The 21220-nt window shown below is 47.1% G+C and overlaps 1 protein-coding gene across 5 annotated transcripts in view; it reads left to right on the top strand.

The window, feature by feature from the left end:
• The window catches only part of LOC135244239 (rab11 family-interacting protein 3-like), a 36428-nt gene that overhangs the window by 961 nt on the left and 14247 nt on the right, over nt 1-21220 (top strand). The window contains exons 1-2 of one of the 5 annotated variants that reach the window (XM_064316553.1): nt 257-3974; nt 4029-5678. The exons of 1 other annotated variant lie outside the window; for it this stretch is intronic. In XM_064316553.1, the coding sequence (XP_064172623.1) occupies nt 1800-3974; nt 4029-5678 (3825 nt within the window). In that variant the 5' untranslated portion in view covers nt 257-1799. Of the gene's footprint in view, nt 1-235; nt 5679-21220 lie in introns of those variants that run through there. 3 more of the 5 variants (XM_064316552.1, XM_064316551.1, XM_064316555.1) reach the window with 3 other exon arrangements.

Here is a 21220-nt window from a genome sequence, read left to right on the forward strand (position 1 = left end):
GAACATTTCCTCCACACGAGGGCACAAGTGGACAAAAACGATTTATTTTTTATTGTAAAAATCCATAAATTCTTGGATATGTCTCAGTGTGTGTGTTTTAGCGCATTATTTTTTTTTAAATCTGGGTGAAACAAAACCTATACCTTATTTATCTTACACATATCGCGGTAGGCCTACTGTCTCTGTTATGTCATGCTATTTCAATTAATGCTGTTTTGTACTTAGTGTCTATGGCTCACATTATTTACCTGCTGTGGCAAAAATATTTATATTGCAACCTGCAGCATTCAAACAAATGTTCGTCAGACCTTGCTTTTGATTTTGCACAAGGGCTTGTTTTGCGTCGACAGACTGCGGTGGGCTCACGGGCGTGCGCGTTGGGGGGTGCTGACGTCACTGCTGTATGCGGCTGGCGATGGCGGAGCAGCTGCTGATGAGAGACCGAGATTCATAGACAAATCGTCTATGGCAACAACTGCGTCTTTAGATCGAAGTTCGTCCTCAGGACACGGTCATATGCGACTAAAGGACATCGGAAAAATATTCGAGCGATGTCTTACCTCTGACTAAAGACCACACAGACTAACAAGTCAACGCAGGTGGATGATCCAAGTCCAGTCGGGGAGCGCCTTGGGAATGAGGCTGAGAGAAATACAGTTGTGAATCGGTAGCTAATAATATTTTTACATGATTAAGTAAGAGGAAAACCGGATGCGAGAGAAACGGCGAAGGGTGTCTTTTTGGATGGCGAGTTAAGCTACTGTTGAGACCAGGGACTAAAAAGGACGAATGAGGATGGAGTGATGCTGGCGTCAGGCAATTCGAATAGAGGAATTGTATAAACGAATTCTAGCACCCTGCTTGGGTTACTGTGTTGCTGGTTAGCTAGCTCGGCTGGGGAAGAGGGCACAATAGTCTCATTCCAGTTTTGTTTTTTTGTTTTTTTTTTGTTTTTTTTAACATAGGCGAATTTTCTTACGTTAAAGGACGCGATCAAATCTGCTTAATATGAACAATTTACGGATTTTTTTTGCTATACGTGAGAGATGGGATGAGAAATGTGAATGTCAAATTGGCAACCTAATTTGCTAGCTAACTAGCCAGTCATCTTGTTGGTACTGTTTGAAGATTCATCTAAACCGTATGCCCATTGGCAATGTAAGATCTCACAGAAATAGTATTGACAAGCTAGCATCGGCCACTCCGCGCGTAATCGTTAACGTGTTAGTCAGCTAATAATGCATTCACAATATCATAAGATATTAACGGGTCACAGCCAGAAGCAAACCACCCAGCACTGATGTTCAACGTGCATGCGATCGTTTTATCAAAGCATAACCGCTCTAAACCTATGTAACCGATATGGCACAATTAAAGTAAAACAAGCGAACAGCTTCAAGAGTGCAAACGTGTTTTTGTGTGCAAAAGAAGAGTCGAGCGCGCGTGCAGTCTCGCCGGCACTGAGACCCTGTCGCCAAACAGCGCTGAAAATGGGGACTCCAGCCCTGGGAGTTGGGCGCGCGGGTCATTTTATGAACTTAATAATTCATGAACACTTAAGGACCTGACTTGGAAGGCGCTTTTACGGAAGCAATAGCAACTATGTCTTGCTCTCAGCGAGGACCTGCTGATGACTATTACCACTGAAATGTTTTTATTGTCAGTGACAAGGAAGTAGTGGCGATTAGTAAACACATGCAGTCATACCTGGAAGGGCATCTTGCTGTTTTTGCTAGTTTTCCACAACAGTTCGTCGGTTTTTTCCACACTGCCTCAGGATAAAGTTGTGAGTTGTTTGAATGGAGCAGGTTTTGGTGTCTAGCCCAACTGGGCGTTCGGAGTGGGAACGGGAACAGAATCCGGCTCTGGGGTTTCTTCTCTTAGATCCAGATAAAGGGGCCACTTTGCCCCAGGGGGACACAGGAAGTCGGGAACCGGGGCTGGACTTCCGTAAGGCGGAGAAAGAGCTGGTGTCTCTAAGCCTCGACGAGATCCTTCAGGAGAATGCCTTGTGTCTAGACGACCTTTTCCGGAGCTCCAGGTACCCCTGGGACAAAGGGGCAGTGTGCTCTGTGTTGCAGTGGGAGACGCCCTCCATTCCGGCTCAGGATTTCCCTCGCTGCATGCCGGAGTCGCTGAGCGTCTGTGGCAGGGCTGAGGACCTTCTGGACGTGAGCGGCTCTCCCTGCACACAGGGCTCAACCTGCCCTCAGGATTCCAGCGAGGACAATTTTTCAGTCGGGGATCACAATTCCGCGGGGCCAATTCATTTCCACAGCAGCTCTGAAGAGCTTATTGATTTTGGCGACACTCAGTCACCTCTGCAGGTGTTGGCGAGCACCCCAGATTCCAGCAGGGAAGATTTATCTTTATTAGAAACTGTTCAGAGGCTTGAGTGCACCTCCACAGGTTCTTCTGTCTACCCCTATGGTCAGGCTAGTCTCCAGGATGTCAGCGCAGAGGCTAGCCCGCAGGATATGAGCACAGAGGCTAGCCAACAGGGTGTTAGCACAGAGGCTAGCCTGCAGGATATGAGCTCAGAGGTTAGCCTGTGGGATATGAGCGCAGAGTCTAGCCGACAGGATATGAGCGCAGAGGCTAGCCAACAGGCTGTTAGCACAGAGACTATCCTGCAGGATATGAGTGCAGAGGTTAGCCTGCAGGATATGTGCGCAGAGGCTAGCCAACAGGCTGTTAGCACAGAAGCTAGCCAACAGGCTGTTAGCACAGAGGCTAGCCAACAGGGTGTTAGCACAGAGGCTAGCCTGCAGGATATGAGCTCGGAGGTTAGCCTGTGGGATATGAGCGCAGAGTCTAGCCAACAGGCTGTTAGCGCAGAAGCTAGCCAACAGGATATGACTGCAGATGTCAGCCCACAGGATATCAGCATTGAGGTTAGCACGCAGGATATGAGCGCAGAGGTTAGCTCACAGGATATGAGTGCAGAGTCTAGCCAACAGGGTGTTAGCACAGAGGCTAGCCCACAGGATTTGAGTGCAGAGGTTAACCTGCAGGATATGAGCGCAGAGTCTAGCCAACAGGCTGTTAGCACAGAGGCTAGCCAACAGGGTGTTAGCACAGAGGCTAGCCCACAGGATATGAGCGCAGAGGTTAGCCTGCAGGATATGAGCGCAGAGTCTAGCCAACAGACTGTTAGCACAGAGGCTAGTCCACAGGATATGAGTGCAGAGGCTAGCCAACAGGATATGAGCGTGGAGGTTAGCCTGCAGGATATGAGTGCAGAGGCTAGCCCACAGGGTGTTAGCGCAGAGGCTAGTCTGCAGGATATGAGTGCAGAGGCTAGCCAACAGGGTGTTAGCACAGAGGCTAGTCCACAGGATATGAGTATAGCGGTTAGCCTGCAGGATATGAGCGCAGAGGCTAGCCAACAGGGTGTTAGCGCAGAGGCTAGTCCACAGGATATGAGCGCAGAGGTTAGCCTGCAGGATATGAGCGCAGAGTCTAGCCAACAGACTGTTAGCACAGAGGCTAGTCCACAGGATATGAGTGCAGAGGCTAGCCAACAGGATATGAGCGTGGAGGTTAGCCTGCAGGATATGAGTGCAGAGGCTAGCCCACAGGGTGTTAGCGCAGAGGCTAGTCTGCAGGATATGAGTGCAGAGGCTAGCCAACAGGGTGTTAGCACAGAGGCTAGTCCACAGGATATGAGTATAGAGGTTAGCCTGCAGGATATGAGCGCAGAGGCTAGCCAACAGGGTGTTAGCGCAGAGGCTAGTCCACAGGATATGAGTGCAGAGGCTAGCCAACAGGGTGTTAGCACAGAGGCTAGTCCACAGGATATGAGTGCAAAGGTTAGCCTGGTGGATGTGAGTGCAGAGGCTAGCCAACAGGCTGTTAGCACAGAGGCTAGTCCACAGGATATGAGCGCAGAGGCTAGCCAACAGGGTGTTAGCGCAGAGGCTAGTTTGCATGATATGAGCGCAGAGGCTAGTCCACAGGATATGAGTGCAAAGGTTAGCCTGCAGGATATGAGCGCAGAGGTTAGCCTGGTGGATATGAGTGCAGAGGCTAGCCAACAGGGTGTTAGCACAGAGGCTAGCCCACAAGATATGAGTGTAGAGGCTAGCCAACAGTCTGTTAGCACAGAGGCTAGTCCACAGACACAGGATATGAGTGCAGAGTCTAGCCAACAGGGTGTTAGCACAGAGGCTAGCCTGGTGGATATGAGTGCAGAGGCTAGCCAACAGGCTGTTAGCACAGAGGCTAGTCCACAGGCACGGGATATGAGTGCAGAGTCTAGCCAACAGGGTGTTAGTGCAGAGGCTAGTCCACAGGATATGAGTGCAGAGGTTAGCCTGGTGGATATGAGTGCAGAGGCTAGCCAACAGGCTGTTAGCACAGAGGCTAGTCCACAGGCACGGGATATGAGTGCAGAGTCTAGCCAACAGGGTGTTAGTGCAGAGGTTAGCCTGGTGGATATGAGTGCAGAGGCTAGCCAACAGGCTGTTAGCACAGAGGCTAGTCCACAGGATATGAGTGCAGAGGTTAGCCTGGTGGATATGAGCGCAGAGGTTAGCCTGGTGGATATGAGCACAGAGGTTAGCCTAGTGGATATGAGTGCAGAGTCTAGCCAACAGGGTGTTAGCGCAGAGGTTAGCCTGGTGGATATGAGCGCAGAGGCTAGCCTGGTGGATATGAGCGCAGAGGCTAGCCTGGTGGATATGAGCGCAGAGGCTAGGTCACTGGGTGTCGGAGTAGAGCAGTCGCAAGTCGAGGGGGGTGGTCTCAGTCCCTCGTCACAAGGCGGAGAGTCTCTGTCACCTGAAACCGGGGACAAAGGTTTGTTTTGCGAGCTGGCCGGTGAGCTGCTCACTTTGTACAGCTGTTTCCAGGAGTCTTCAGGCAGGACTGCTGAGAGAGGCCAGGCCAGCAGCAGCAGCAGCAGTCTGCCTGCTGAGGCTCTGGAAGTGGAAGGATCTGCGTGGCTCTTTGAGATTAGCGCTGCGTGCCGTGACAACTGTCCCAGCCTAACAGACGGTGAAGATGTGCTCTTGAGCCCGCCCGACTGCGCAGAGATTCCGGAACCCGGTGCGACCGGGACCGGGACTGGGACTGGCGGGTTTTCTCTGCCCCGCCCTCCGTCCCCACAACCTCAGGATTACAGGGGGGCCCCCGATGGAGATGCCCCCCGCCAGGGTGACCTGGACGACAGCGGCTGGGGCTCAGACCCGGACCCCTTAATGGAGTACGGCCCGGTTCCGGATCCGGATGTGTCTGCCGGTGAAAAACGGCAGCACGGGCTGATCCAGGATCAGCGTTTGACTGCAGAGTCCGCGTACGACGGCGAAGCTTTGCGTCCCAAACCGCCCGATGAAACGCTGTGTGGGCCTGGCTCCGGACCGGAGCTCCACGTTAGGCACAGCGCTGTGCACGTTGGTTTGGAATTTTCGATGGATGCACTTTACCAGAAACAGCACTGCTCCACCCAGCAGTCCCACGACCCTGGCTCGGCTCGGACTAGTGAACAGACGTTAGCGGGGCTGTCACTGCCTGGGGACGGGGTGTGTGCGGCCCTGTCTGTGGGGGGCTGTGAGTCCCAAAGCGAGGATGAGCTGTCCCCTCTGAGGGCGGTGTTCAGTGCCCTGGACCAGGACCGGGACGGGTTTGTGCAAATTGAAGAGTTTCTGCAGTTCGCCAAGGCCTACGGAGCAGAGCAGGTAAGAACACGTGCACGCACACTACCAGCATGCACACTACCAGCATGCATACTACCAGCAGTTACTGTTTCTTTGAGTACTCATTTTACATATTTCCTTTGTATGTATGTGTACATGTGTGTACACATACATGTTAATATATACATACAGTGCAGTCCATAAGTGACACACTTTCAGTCGTTTCTGTACTAGAGTACGTTGCATTTGAAAGGAAACAGAATATGAGATTGAAGTACAGCCTGGCAGCTTTAATATTAGGGTATTTACACCCGGATTGGGTGATCCGTGTAGGAATAGCACCCCATTTTAGGGGGGCCGGTAAGTAATTGGACCGTTGGCCACGCAGCTGTTTCTTGGCCGGCTGTGTTGTCATTGCATGTTGAGTTCATGCATAAGAAAGTTAACAGGTCTCACGTTTATTGTAAGTGTGGCATTTGCATTTGAAGTCTGTTGCAGAAGAAGTGTCCATTTACCCACACACACACGTACACACACGCGCACAATTATGCGCTTGTATATGTGTGACATTCAATGGCTTATCTCTCCGTAGCACGTGAGGACATGGTGTGGTTGGGCAGGCATTAGTAACGCATTGGTACAATTAAAGGCCGCAGCCGTCAGCATAGTCCTTCTTGCTCTCTTGGCAGGAGCCGGTAATGATAGCATATACTATGTAAATACTATCCCTATGCAAACTGACAGGACGTATTGCCTGAATATTAGAACAAGGCTGTAGAAAAGCGTTTCTGTTTAAGCAGCTTGACAGGATTTAGCTGTGTGGTGGCTCGTGCGAGCCGCGGTTAGAGGCTAGGGCTAGCTTTGTAGACGTCTTACCATCTGTAGTGCTGGGTCGGAGCGGTACAGTAAACCAACGGCTCTGAATCGCGCTTCACCTCCGGATGCTAGTTTTCCCTGGATGCAAATACGCAAGGTCGTTTCCACTACGTGCCGCTGAGCCGCGGTCATATGGAACGACTTGAATGTCAACATAGCTGCTCTGTCTCCTCCCGCTGTTTTCAAGATAACCGCAGTGACTTCCCTCTTTGTTACAAAAATCGTCTAATCTTATCAGCCGTGCTGTGCCATTGGTTACTGTTTGGAGAGAAATGGAATCATGATACCTGTGATTCATGGAACGTTCTAAGCGTGCTAGTCACTTGTTGTCACCTTTCAAACATTTGCCCTCACCCCTAACAGGAAGATCATGGAGGATAAATAACCTTAGTAGCTTTCTAGTTGTCCTTTCATAAGCAAGATCATGGGGTACTCGCTAATTTGTTATTTATTTTTCTGTAATCGTTTCATCTGTGGTGTGTGATTTTTTTATGTCGGTCAACCTACAATGGTATTTGAAAGTTAGCCTTGTTTAGATGGAATAACTGGGCCTACAACATGTAAAATAGTCTGTTAGCTTAAAAATACTTGGAGGTGACATTTTTAAGTGCACAGATATAGTTGGCTATCTCAGATAGCTGAATCACCTGTAATTTTTGTGTCCTCAATCTGCAAATCTGTGGGATGCCCAATAGACCCTAACTATTGGCAGCTCCTTCCTAATTTACAGTTTAAATACTCTGGTTGAACGTATTTGGCAATGAGCAGCATTTTCTGCCAATCATACGTTATTAAACTCTATTTTTTGGATCCTTGTGAAAGAGCAGGGATTTGGCACATTTACGTGCTGTAGGTATCTGTACCCATATAGTGTTAAGGATTTGCTGCTCCATATTGCAACAAGCATCACAGAAGGCTGTTGATTTGCCCTGCTCATAAATATTGAAGGCTCCACTCTGTTTCCTGATCTGGTGATTACTAGAATCATTAAAATAATTTTCTTTTAAATCTAAATATTTTCCCAATGCACGTAAACAGAAGCCAAATTCCAACGGCGCTGATGTTCTGAGTGTTTGGATGTTGTGTGGCAGCCCAGATGAACATCAGTGAGGTGAATTATTAATGAGGGGATGTTGCATCATGGTGTTTGTGCGAGCGTTTCCGTATTTTACTATGGTGTGGATTTCCCCTGAAATGTGCAGTCAAGGTTTCGCACCCGTTCCGGTTGATTTAGAAGACGTGAATCCGTTTCGGTGCCGGTAACAGGGGGGGTCTGTTTGAGTACTGGCCCGGTGCTGTAAAAATAGGTCCACTGGCCGGTCCCTGATGCGGACCTAACCCAGATGCCTACATTTAAAGCTGTTTTTGTCACCGCCAAAAGGGTTTATATGGAACAGCCGCGCGTGGGTCGTCTTCCTGTGCTCCGCCCCGCGGTTGAACCGGGTCGAGCCCCTGTGTCCGGCCGCAGCGATCGGAACCTCAAAGCGAAACCCTCCTCGGAGGGGGGCGGGGCCCTGTAACAGTCACGTTACTCCCCCTGGATGGGTTTACGTTGTTCATGCTGAGATTGGATTTCAAAACTCTTGGAAGTGTGATTGGGGACATGATTCAAAGACAGAGAATCGATTTCTCTCTTTACGCGGTCTGTTGTCAGCCCAGCAAAAGCCCATTCCCTCTGCATGCAGTCTGATGGTGGCCAAATTTATAATATCCAAAACTTGACTTGAAGAAAAATATGTAATATTTGAAGGGACGCTGTACATTCCTGGCTTGTGTGTCTATCTCTTTCACACACACACTCATGCACACACACACACACACAGTGTATGTATTATATGCAGTGTTGGTTGTAGTTTAGATTAAGGCATTATTTGTATTACTGTATTTAATATGAATGAGTTAAAGATCTGAAAAATACTGATGCAGAAGCCTGGAACAGGATAGAGATGATTATATATTGTAAGAAATCTGTCTTTGATGCCAATATGTCTGCTGGCCACACATTACCTTGATCTTATCATTATCACAATACAGTTGGTACAATGGTAGAATAGCGACCGGGAGTGAGAGATTGGGAACCATCCAAGTCAACAGACGTGCTAATTCAATCACAACAGGAAGGCCAATACACTACGGCCTAATTGATAGGTGTTACAAAACCGACTACATCCTTCTTAGCATGTGTATTCAACACTCCTGATCAAAGCTTTGAAAACATATAAGAAGCAGCCTCTGGAAAGGTTCGTGGTTCAGTCGGACTCTGCTGAATCCAAAGTGTCATTCATGCGCTTTGTCACTGCCGGTATTGGAAATAAACTTTGTACATTTTCATCACGTTCAAGAATCGTCTTTTTTCCCTTACAATATATATATATAATATATCAACATTTTATATTTGCCTTTTTGGCTTATCCAGAGCAACTTGCATTCTTTAACATACAGATACAGTCCACTTATACTGCTGGATATTTTACCATAGCAAATCAGGCTAAGTATTTGACCCAACAGGGGAAACAAACCTACAGTCTTGGAGATGTAAGTGCAAGGTTGTAGGTTTGATTTAAAAATGATCATGGTGAGACTTGGTCACATGGTCAGTCTTGGAGAGAACTTGGGCATTTTGTAGTCTAGAAGTGAAGCTCAGCTCTCCGCTTTTGATATGGATGCATTTTTGCTGCCTTTGGATTCTGACAGCAGTAGCCTATTCAGTGGAGTCAGTGTTCAGTTGTTCATGTGGCTGAAATTTTTTATTCAGTGGCTCTTTCTTCCTAAATCCTGCTGTGCATTTAGCTGAAACTGACTGTTATATGGTGGCGTAGGCGCAGAAGCACTAGTCTCGTCCAGGTTATTTTGAGTGGCTGACATTATTCATTTACATTGAGTGACCCAGGTGCATCCAATGTTCCTCTGGTGACGGTAACGATCAGGGAACTTGACGGGGGATTTTCCTGGCACTACACGCACTCTGAAAGGACTGAGAAGGCGGGTTTGCATTATTTAATCCCCAGCTAATTGGACCGCCATTCCGTGTGCAGATGAATCCATCTTAACTGTCCTGTCCTGAGTTTGTCCGACTGACTGTTACGAAACACGGAGAGCAGGGCAGTATCCTTCTGATCATGAATTTAGCACTTCCGAGTGCGGTTTTTCAGTGGAACGTAGTCTCCTTAGCCCTGAAATAGTGGTTGTTGTTAGTAACTTTTTTGTTCGCAGTTCTGAGAGTTTTGATCTTAACCGTTCACTCTGTGGTGTTGCGTCCCACCCGCTCTGAGAATTCGTTTAAAAAAACCCTTTGGTTTCGTTTTTGTCCCACTTAGGTTTTTTGTAATCCCCATCCTCCACCCAGATACAGCACTTATGCATAATTTGGTCTCCCATCCAGTCCAATGCAACCCTCTACCATGTGCCTCTTTTTTTCGAACAAATGACAAGGAGTTGTGCACAGCCACTGAAATCAGGTGGTTGTTGCTTTAGTACAACTGTGTCATAGTAGCACTATCGAGAGTGTTTACTTGAATCGGTTGCCTTGTTGTCGTGTTGCTATGTACCGACACAGTGCCTGCTCTGATGTAATCAGACGTTAAGCACCCCAGTTGGTGACTCCTATTGTCCATAGGTATTTTGTCCGTAATGCCCAGCCCAGCCAGCATAAGTTACATGATATTTTGGTTCCCACAGTCCAATGCAAACCCATCTACAACTTGTGGCCTTTTACTCTTTTTTCGAACAAATGACCAGGAGTGCTCACAGCGTACTTGAAAATTTCACAGGTCAAATTGCGGTGTTGTCTGTTCATACCGAGCCAGTTTACTGTGGTCATCCAGAGCCAGTTTACTGTGGACATCCAGAGCCGGTTTACTGCGATCGTGTGTGTGTGTGTGTGCGTGTGTGCGTGAGTGTGAGTGCTCTGCTAGCAGGTCTGTGGAGCTGGGTCCTGCCTGCTCTGAGTGTCCTGCAGGGACGTTGCTACCGTTCCTCAGTACCCACATGACTCACTGCATGGTGCTCTGGGAATGCGTGGAAATTCGCTCGCTCTGTCTGTCCGTCCTGTGGCCGCTGCACGGCATGCTGGTAGTTCTGCAGCCACACGGGCTCACTGTTCTGTGATGTCAGAATCTTCCTGCCACTCATTCTGTGTACTTGCAGTACTCCACTCTGGAGAGAGCTGTGTTGCAGAAAAGTGTTGACCTTTTGCCTCATATGGAGGTACAGATGGAGTAAAGAGGCAGAGATTTTATTTAAACTCTCTAATGGAATAATTTGGCTCTTCGGTATTAAATTCTAGTAAAATGCATGTAAGTTGTGTTCCTGCATCTATTATAGTGGTAATCCAAATCCAGCCTAAACCCCCCTTCCCCAACAGGCCCAAAGAAAAAGGAGAAGGGGTAGAAATTTAAGGCATTAATTCCTTTTCTGCCGGTCTTATCTCAGCTCTTAGAGTCCTTGGAAAATGTTTCTCTTGTTTTCATAGTTTCTCTGGGGCTATACTCTGTTAATGTTATTTGTGTTTTTTTATTCTACCTGATAAGTGCACTTATCCAGGTAATACCTGTATGCACAATTTACTCATGATGAAATTTAAATAGCTATAGAGTCTATTGACTGAAGCAGGTTAGGCTAAGGGCATTCCACAAGGTTGTAAAAACATGAAGCGTTGTTGCTCGCGGGTCAGTTTTTAACCTGAAAGCCAGGCTGATAATTTGTAGTGGGTTAATGGGTGTGGGAATCGCATCTGAACGTTGTTCCTCTTAAGAATGTATTTTCTGTTGTTTAGCTTGTTTCTTACGAATGGATTTTGATCGATCAACTTGATTGTATTGAGGATGCTTTTCCCTTTGATTGATTGATTTAATTGATGAATTAATATAGACCATGCATGTATCCTGTGGGTTTTCTGTGATATCACTTGTGCTGACCTTTGATTTAAGGATTTAAATTTTGTTTTTTAATATGCTTTCACTAATGGGTTTCATCTTGTATGGTTATGCATTGTCCTTGTCGTCCTCTATCGTGTTTTGTTTATTTTAAAATTAATTATATTAATTTGGAGAACACCTGTGCCTGTTGATTTACGTGCATGGCTTAAGGATCTAAAGTAGACTGCAGTGTTTCTCCTTGGTGGAGGTCACCTCTGTGGCAGCACTATGTGCTGTACAGTGTATGGCTGATAGGTAGCTGGGGCACTTTACTGATGGTGTCACTTAAATGGCTGTCATGCACCTGGGGAGGGGGGGGGGATCGGGAGAGAGACTGCAAAACTTCCTCTTCCTCGTTGGAGATAAAAGCAAAAGTTACTTACCCGTGCGCCCGTTTATCTGCGATGACTCTGCGTCTCCAAACGTGCCTCTCCTAAATAAATCCCGCTATCGAGTGACTTTTTGAGCAGCTGTTTGTTTCGTGGGGGCTGTGTTCTGATATTGTGGCGGTGTGAGTGAGCCAATGTCGAGAAGCCCTGGGCCGTGTGTGAGCTGAGTCAAATTGGCATAAGTTAGGTCAGAATAACGTTCGCTACGTGAACTGAACCGTGTTCTTGGCTATAAATAGCTGTACAAAATAAGTATTGTACCTTATTGAACCTGTGTTTTGTAGTTGTCCAATGCTGAAATGCACCAATCGCCTTTGTGCTTTCTTTCCCATATGAACTATAGTCAAAGGCTACATTCATAAGGGCGATTGTAATTGGACGAGCCCGGTGTGTTTCCCTAATAGCCCGGTTCTTGCTGTAGTCAGCTCGTCTGCATTGAAGAGACACAGTAGTGCTCGGGGACGTGTTTTTCTGTTTTAACTGTTCCCCTCATGTGAAAGCCACATGCGCCGTTCTCTTCCCTGTCTCCACCCTGCTCTTACGCTCACTGTGGCATGTGACTTTGAATTGATGTCATTTGGGCGCTCTCGCTGGTTTGCAAGGTCGAGCCGAATGACCGTGTCACCACAGCAATTAAGCAAAGGACTGAAGTGTGTTTTTCCTTATTTTTGTTGGGTTACTTAGCGGTCACGGGAATACGCTACTGCCGAGGGGCTCTCACTGCTGTGTTAGCCTGTGGACGGGCTCTCCAGGGCAGAAACGTTAGCGTCGGCGCGCTCTGTAAAGTGCGTGTGCTCATGTGCACCCTGCAGCCCTGCTGGCTGTGGTTACTGTACCTTTGCTAACTGAATGAGCGTAATGGATTAAGGGCTAACTGTTCGGCTGCAGCCTGTGACTGCTGTCCTAGCCCCTTGTGACCAGTGCTAATCGTCTCGGTCTGTTTGACGAGTGGAATGTGAGGAGTGGAATGTGTTGTGCCGTGAAGCAGACCCTGTGGTTTTTGTGGACCCTGTGGTGCACTTTGGGGTTCTGTGGACCCTGTGGTGCAGTTTGGGGGTTCTGTGGACCCTGTGGTGGAGTTTGGGGGTTCTGTGGACCCTGTGGTGGAGTTTGGGGGTTCCGTGCACCCTGTGGTGGAGTTTGGGGGTTCTGTGGACCCTGTGGTGGAGTTTGGGGGTTCTGTGGACCCTGTGGTGGAGTTTGGGGGTTCCGTGCACCTGTGGTGGAGTTTGGGGGTTCCGTGGACCCTGTGGTGGAGTTTGGGGGTTCCGTGGACCCTGTGGTGGAGTTGGGGTTCGTGGACCCTGTGGTGGAGTTTGGGGTTCGTGACCCTGTGGTGGAGTTTGGGGGTTCTGTGGACCCTGTGGTGCAGTTTGGGTTCTGTGGCCCTGTGGTGGAGTTTGGGGGTTCTGTGGACCCTGTGGTGCAGTTTGGGGGTTCCGTGGGCCCTGTGGTGGAGTTTGGGGGTTCTGTGGACCCTGTGGTGCAGTTTGGGGGTTCCGTGCACCCTGTGGTGGAGTTTGGGGGTTGCTGTCCTCTGTCCCATCTGTCATCTCCATTTTACGGCTGTCACGGCCCATACACTGTAAAATGGCCGTTTTACAGTATACAGCTTTTCAGCATTCAGAGCCTTTGAGCAATTTGTTAGCAGTTTAATCCCCTCTCTGGGGGGAGCATTTGGGGTCACGTTTAATATCTGGCAACGTGTCACGTATCTTGAACTGGCGAGATGAACGTTTCGTGGCCAGAATCATAACTCAGTGCATCGTCATGCAAATGTGTGAGAACGGAGGAAGGCATCTTTATTTAAAGCATCAGGGGTCATGAAGGTTAGTCAGTGGTGGAAACCTCATTTGTTGAACAGCCATGCTGGTGCTACTCCACGTGAGGGAGGCAACAGAACCCATATGTTTTAAAGCCTCTTTGGAATTTGCATATATTTCACAGAGCGCCTGGATCTGTGGTGATGAGCTGATCTTTGCGTCCCTTCTACAGCTCTCATGCAAATCCCCTTCAGGAAGTGATCCGGGAGAGCGCCAGAGCGCCGCTCATGGGAGGAGGAAACCAAACGCAGGAAGTGAAGTCATGTCGTTGGTTTTTTGGATTTTGAATATCAGTTCTTAGCTTCATCTCTCAGATCCTGTTTACCGCTGATACAGTTGACCGTATGGGTCCCCTTCTAGGTTTCAGAGCAGGCTACAGCACTCAACACAAAAGAATCCATTTTAGGCTATTTGGATGGTCAAATGCCTGAAATGGAAGGCAAAAAAACTGTTATGAAATTATTTTTTGGAATAAGTGGCTGAAATTATCATATGAAAATGCGTGTGAATCCTGTGTAAGTTGCTCTGGATAAGCGCGTCTGTTAAATGCCTGTAATGTAATGTAATGTCGGTGCTTCACTCTGATTGGTGCACAGCTCGGGAGAGGCCGGCTTTAGTTCTGTATGAAATGTCTCTGAGGCCCACAGTTGCTGACACGACGTGTAGTGGCGCATTAATTAGCATTTAGCACTGAGATTGATTTAAATAGACCCGCTAGAATGGCAGCATGAGACCTCAGGCAGTTTTGTCGTTCCTGTCGCACTTAGCCTACCTGATAATATAAGGCTGATTTATGTGTGTTTCTGGTATTTTTGCTTGTGAGATTAGCCCGCTTGTGTGGACTGGACTGATTGGCTGAATTTTGAATCGGCTTTTTTCTAACTGGTAGGGGGCATGTCTTGCATCGTCAGGGCAAACCTGAGCTGGTGGAGCGTATCCCACCTGATTGGTCGCTTCAGTGTGAGAGGTGCGGGTCCAGAGTAATCTCGGCAGGAATATCCTGTTTTTTAACCTCAGATTTCTTGGGGGGGGCGGGGGGCGTTTTGTTTTCTGTGATTCGCTGTCCCGCTCTCGAAATTCCACACGGCGTCGCTCTAATGCGATTCCGCAGCGGAGCATCTTGGGTATAGCCTAAATAGGCGGTGACCTTCGCTCATTGACTGTCGTTGTGCCTTTGTGAGAGTGCTCTCCAAGCCGTCCCGCTGTTCCTCCCTCTCCTCAGTAAGAAGGGTTCACTTCCTGTGGCACGAGGGTTTCCTGCAGTCTAGCCCATCATTAATGGCTGCTGCCTGCCAGATGTTAGTGGGTTCAAGTGCTCACTGTCACATTAGTTATTGTGTAGAAATGCAGAAGGGGTTCTTTGTAGAAATGTATTTTTAGGATGCCGTTGGAATTCTTAGGTCTGATTCTTATCCAGTTGGCAAAACTGGTCTGGATTCAATCAACATTTGTCCTTAACATTCTTTGAGATGGTGAGATGAAAGTGCTGTTTTTTTTCTTCTCCAAGATAATGTTTATGATTGCTGAACTGTGAAATGCGTTCGTGAAGAAAAAATGTTTTGACAAGTTTGCCAATTTCAGTTTGCCAATATTATCTGGCAAAACTGCATTTGTAAGGGGGAAGAAACTATTTTTATTTAACCATACTGTTGAATTTGTTAGCTGTATTTGAGAAAAAGACATTACAAACACAAACACAGTTAACAAGTTAATAAATCACCTTTTTATCAATCAAACTTTAATTTAACCATAAGTTTAGGACAAATGTTGATTGTGGCACGGAGACGACACCCCAACCTGCACACAGTGGGAATGCTGCAGAGTAAAGCGAGCCATTTTGGCTCTGGGTTTGCAGTGGTTTCCTACGTTAGTGCATCAGTGATGTTGCGCTCTCGGTTGATGATAGCCTGGCAGATTTCACTGTTGCGCTCAGAACTCAGGCGAATGCTCTAATTTAACTCACATTAGACAAGAGTGCCTGCTGACTGAATGTAAGGTAATATAAAGTGAGGAATTTTAGCATAATATGTGTCTGTGAAGGACAGAATCTCAGCATATATGTGTCTGTGAAGGACAGAATCGCAGCATATATGTGACTGTGAAGGGGAAAATCTCAGCATATATGTGTCTGAGGGTGATATGGACTGAGAGAATCTCAGCATATATGTGTCTGTGAAGGACAGAATCTCAGCATATATGTGACTGTGAAGGGGAGAATCTCAGCATATATGTGACTGTGAAGGGGAGAATCTCAGCATATATGTGACTGTGAAGGGGAGAATCTCAGCATATATGTGACTGTGAAGGGGAGAATCTCAGCATATATGTGACTGTGAAGGGAGGAATCTCAGCATATATGTGACTGTGAAGGTGAGAATCTCAGCATATATGTGTCTGTGAAGGACAGAATCTCAGCATATATGTGACTGTGAAGGAGAATTTGGAAAATAAACTCTGAATGATGTGAAATACTGAATAACATTCAATAATTGGATGGGAAACAATTATTATATGTAAACCGCAGAAGTCAGGCAACTATACAAAATATTCAAGTAAATTTAAAATACAAAAACTTCTAGGTTTATTATTGAATGCGAAAATATACTTTTGGGTAGGACTGGATGATAAACAGTCTATGATTACTGAGTGCTTTTTTAAGTGTAGGCTAATAACAGTCATCACTGCCATACAACTTATCCGCTTTAATTATTATTATTTTTTTTTTTTCTGTAATTGTTCCTTGGCTTAGACTCCATGTGTTTCCACAAACGTATCTGTATACGTTGTCTGTGCATTCTTGTTATTTTAATGAAATGGTGTGAGTTTCATTCAGAACAGACAATTCACCTTTAGGTTTGTGTTGCAAATTCTTTATCATAGTGTTGCAATGTACTATTCTTTGTATTCTTTGGCTGAAAGACAATTAAATGGCATTCACAGTACTGCAAAACCGCCAAATTCATACTGGCATACCTAAAAATAAAGGTGTACCACCCAATCCTAATGCTCATTTATATCATAACTGTCACCAAACTGTTTATGAAGAGAAAAAAGCTTGACAGTTTAACTCTCCAGGTCTGATTTGATTAGTTTCTGTACAAACAAGCCCTTGAAACCGCCTACTCAGAATGATAGAACATGTTTCTTAGTAAGTATTATAAAATATTAAAAAATCATATAAAGTATTATGAACTCTGGCATCACTGATTCAAGAACACAAGATTTTGTCCGCCTTTGCTTTCTCCCTGCACATACCTTCTCAGCTCTGTTTGGTGGGTGGCAACGCCAACAAGCAGTCCCGCCCACAGAGCCCATGAGTGTGCTCTCTTGCTGTTGTCTCTCTCTCTCTCTCTCTCTCTCTTTCTCTGATTATCAGATGGCTGCATTGTGCCACCAAATAATTAGTATTCTCCCTGTAATTTAAATTTTTTTTCCTTTTTTCAGTTTTGGCGCTGGAACAGGAAAAACCCTGGTGTGTGTGTGTGTGTGTGTGTGTGTGTGTGTGTGTGTGTGAATGCATGCGTGGGTGTGTGCATGTGTGCGTACAAGCATATGCATGAACATATGGGTGTGTGTGCAGGTGTACATGTGTGGGTATGCCTATGTGTAGGTGTGTTTGTATGTGTGCACATGGGTATGTGTGGATGTGCAGTCGTGTGTGTGTGTGTAGTCTTTTGCATGTATGTGTTTGTGTGTGGGTGTGCATGCATGCGTGTGGGTGTGTGTGTGCATGCGTGTGTGTGTGTGTGTGTGTATTTGTGTGTGTGTGTGCACCTGTGTGTGTGGCTTGTGCGTGTATGTGTGTGTGTGCGTGTGTGTGCGTGCGTGTGCGTGTGTGTGTGCGCGTGCGTGCATGTGTGTGAGCCTCCGTGCGCGCGTGTGTATCAGTAAAGATGTGGGTTCTCTTACTTGTGCTTGTCAGCTGCTCTTTGAAGTGGCTCCTCCCTTCATGAGCAGAGGAGGGTTTTCTGGCTCGTGTTTGAGAGAGATGTGCAGAATGTCTTTCTGCATCAACCATGAGGCTTCCACTGGAGGAGTGGAATTCTAAAGAGGATTTCTCTCTCATCGCACTCCCCCACACCTCCCCACACACGCGCACAAGCACACACACACATACGCGTGCACAAGCACACGCACACGCGTGCGTGCACACACACACACAAGCACACATACACGCACACCACACACACACACACACATACACACACACAAGCATATGCGCGCACACACCAGCGCATGCACACACACACACACACGCACATACGGGCGGGCACACACACACACATACACGCACACACACACATACATGTGCACACACACACACAAGCACACGCACACACACACACACACACACGCACATACGGGCGGGCACACACACACATACACGCACACACACACATACACGTACGCGCACGCACACACACACATACATGTGCACACACACACACACACACGCACATACGGGCGGGCACACACACACATACACGCACACACACACATACACGTGCGCGCGCACACACACACACACACACCGCACACACACACACATGCACTCACGCGCACACACACCAGCACATGCACACAAATGGTCTGTTTCTGTGCAGTCCCACTGTTTTAAATGGTCTGACAGGTTCCAGTGGAATCCTAGGCAGGGACGCAAGGAAGTAGGGCTTTCAGTTGGACCAAAAAAATGACATTTGAAATACTGCATTTCAAAAAACAACAGTATATTTGTTGTAACATTAACGTTAAAATATTTGCAATACATTGCCGTGAAATACTCTTTGGCGCTTCCTGTTATGCATGTTACATCCAAAATGGGGGGGCAAAAAGGCAGGCACAAAGGCAAAAGAATGTGTATGTTTGTTTTATTACAATTAATTACGTTTACAATACATTATTTCACTGAGTACGTATTTCATTTAAGTAAATTTAAAGTCCCCCCGTTACCGATGTTCAGCTGCGTGACCGCCTCACATTGAGAGAACTAGTGGCCTGCATAGCGAATGAATGGCGAGCCGGCCGACATTTTCGGGATGAACAAGAGAGCTGAACGATAAGAACGATATGAAGAACGATGAAATACCATCGGTGTGCGCATTCATACCGATATACTGCTGATAGACAAAAAAAAATAAGGGTATACCGCCCAGCTCTGCAGTGGCCTCTGTCACACATTAATATAGTCCTGTGGGCACTGTCATACGTGGCATAATGGCTGCTATACAGCATGGGGATGGTCGGGTGAAATTAGTTATTTTTGCTACATGCTTAAGAGATCAATGATCAAACGATGAATATCAGACAATTATAGATGATCAGTTTTAATTTTATTGTATTTACATGTGCCTGTTTTACCGTTTAACAGAAACAGCTGTTTTACAGCTGACTCCCCCATTTTCAGCTGTGCAAACGTAGCGGATGACTGACCTGTGTTACCTATTACTGAGGTGTTTTGCATGGATAGTTTACACAAAAGAGCAATAAGTGTCTAGTCTTGGTTTTAGCCTTTGATTTCATCTTTGTGGATTGCATTTGGAGTCAGAATGGTATACATCATCATTTTCAACTTTGCCTGAAAACCAACTAATCTGAAAGTCGGTTGAACAGAATTAATTCAGAAGGATAGCACAGAAGCTGTGTATATTGAGGACAGCAGTTTGGAAAGTCTTGAGTGAAAAATAAAGAAACTCCTGGTGGACTCGGAAATAAACAACGCACAGGTTAGCCAAGGAAGATGACTGCAGTCGATGGCAGACAAGTCCTGAGAAGTGTGAGAGAGAACCCGAAAACTACAGTCTGTGACATCACCATCAGTCTCCAGAGGGAAGGGCTGAAAACATCAGAATTTGGAGCCGAATTATAGAGGGCTTTGCAGAGGCTACAGAGTTGAAAGGCAGGATTAGAATTGGTGAAAAAAGTACAGACAAGCCAGAAGAGTTCTGAAATAAAGGTTCATGGACAGGTGAGACCAAAATAAACCTCTACCCAAGCCAAAAGTGTGGCCAAACGAGGAATGTCATAGCTTGGGCATGTATGGCTGCTTCTGGAACAGGCTCACTCATCTTTATTGGGAGTGTATCAATTTTGTCTGGCTACAGTATGCACAAAGAAATTCGTCCACCCTCATTGGCTGGTTCTGCAGCAAAGACAATGACCCCAAACACACTGCCTACACAACCAAATCATTCATTAATTGGAAAGAGTGGAAGGTTTTGGATTAGCCAAGTCAGTCACCTGATTTAAATCCAATCCATCATGCATTTCACTTGCTGAAGAGAAGACTGAAAACAGAAACCCCCTGAGACAAAGATCACCTGAAATCGGCTGCAGTGAAGGCCTGGATAGGCATTTCCAAAGAAGATGGCAAACGTTTCAGACTTGAGTCAATGAGTCAGACTTCATTTACAGGTCCTGGTACATAGGTGGCATAGAAGTACATTGATGTATGAACTTTACTGTATGAAACTGTTAAAATAATAATTAAATGCTGTTACAGACTTCAAGTTCAGTAACCTCATTTAAATGATTGAAAGTTCAACAGACTCGCTGAGAATTTCTTGACACAACATTTCTTGGTGCCAGCAGTTGCCATTTTTGTTGTTGTTTGGTCTAACATCAGTAAAAGCGCAGGACATTGTCGTTTTGGCTTTTTATGTTGTGAAAACCGCTTTGCGTCTTTTTAGCGGACGACGCTCCTCTGTAAATTAGTCACATGCCTCACGTTGACTAGCGTCACTTAAAGCACCTGTGTGGAGGTGCCGTGGTGGAGGGAATCGCCATCCCAGCTGCACGAGGGGACTCGCTCCCCCCCAGCTGCACGAGGGGACTCGCTCTCCCCCAGCTGCACGAGGGGACTCGCTCTCCCCCAGCTGCACGAGGGGACTCGCTCCCCACCAGCTGCACGAGGGGACTCGCTCCCCCCCAGCTGCACGAGGGGACTCGCTCTCCCCCAGCTGCACGGGGGGACTCGCTCCCCCCCAGCTGCACGGGGGGACTCGCTCTCCCCCAGCTGCACGGGGGGACTCGCTCTCCCCCAGCTGCACGGGGGGACTCGCTCTCCCCCAGCTGCACGAGGGGGACTCGCTCTCCCCCAGCTGCCCAAGGGGACTCGTACTGGGCTCCAGAGTCAGCCAGCCTGCAGACTCCGTCCCATGTCTCCAGAGCTGCTTCTCTCTCTGGAAGCTGATGGCAGGAGAGAATGTTCAGCTGTACATCTGCATAGTACTGAATCCCAGAGACTTTTACTGACTGGGGCTTTTAGCAGATCCGCAGAGGTGTGCTCTCTGCCGCCCTCTACAGGTGCGAGAGAGACGTGACTGGCAGTTGCACGGTTACCACGCACTTAATTCAGCGACTAATGTCTCTCAGTGTCTCTCACTTGAAATCTCATTTGGGTTTCGTATTGTTTCTTGAGTAAAATAGCCACTTTCTTTAGTCCCCTCTGAAATGAGTGTGCCATTTTGTATTACATTCATTCATCCTCACCTTTGGACTCCACATAGTATCAAGCTTACCTCAGCACTCTTGGCTTTCCCTGGCTGCCATTGTAGAAACATCTGGAAAAAAAAGGTTTATTT

The sequence above is a fragment of the Anguilla rostrata genome, chromosome 17 (genome assembly GCF_018555375.3).
Source record: "Anguilla rostrata isolate EN2019 chromosome 17, ASM1855537v3, whole genome shotgun sequence".
Taxonomy (NCBI): domain Eukaryota; kingdom Metazoa; phylum Chordata; class Actinopteri; order Anguilliformes; family Anguillidae; genus Anguilla; species Anguilla rostrata.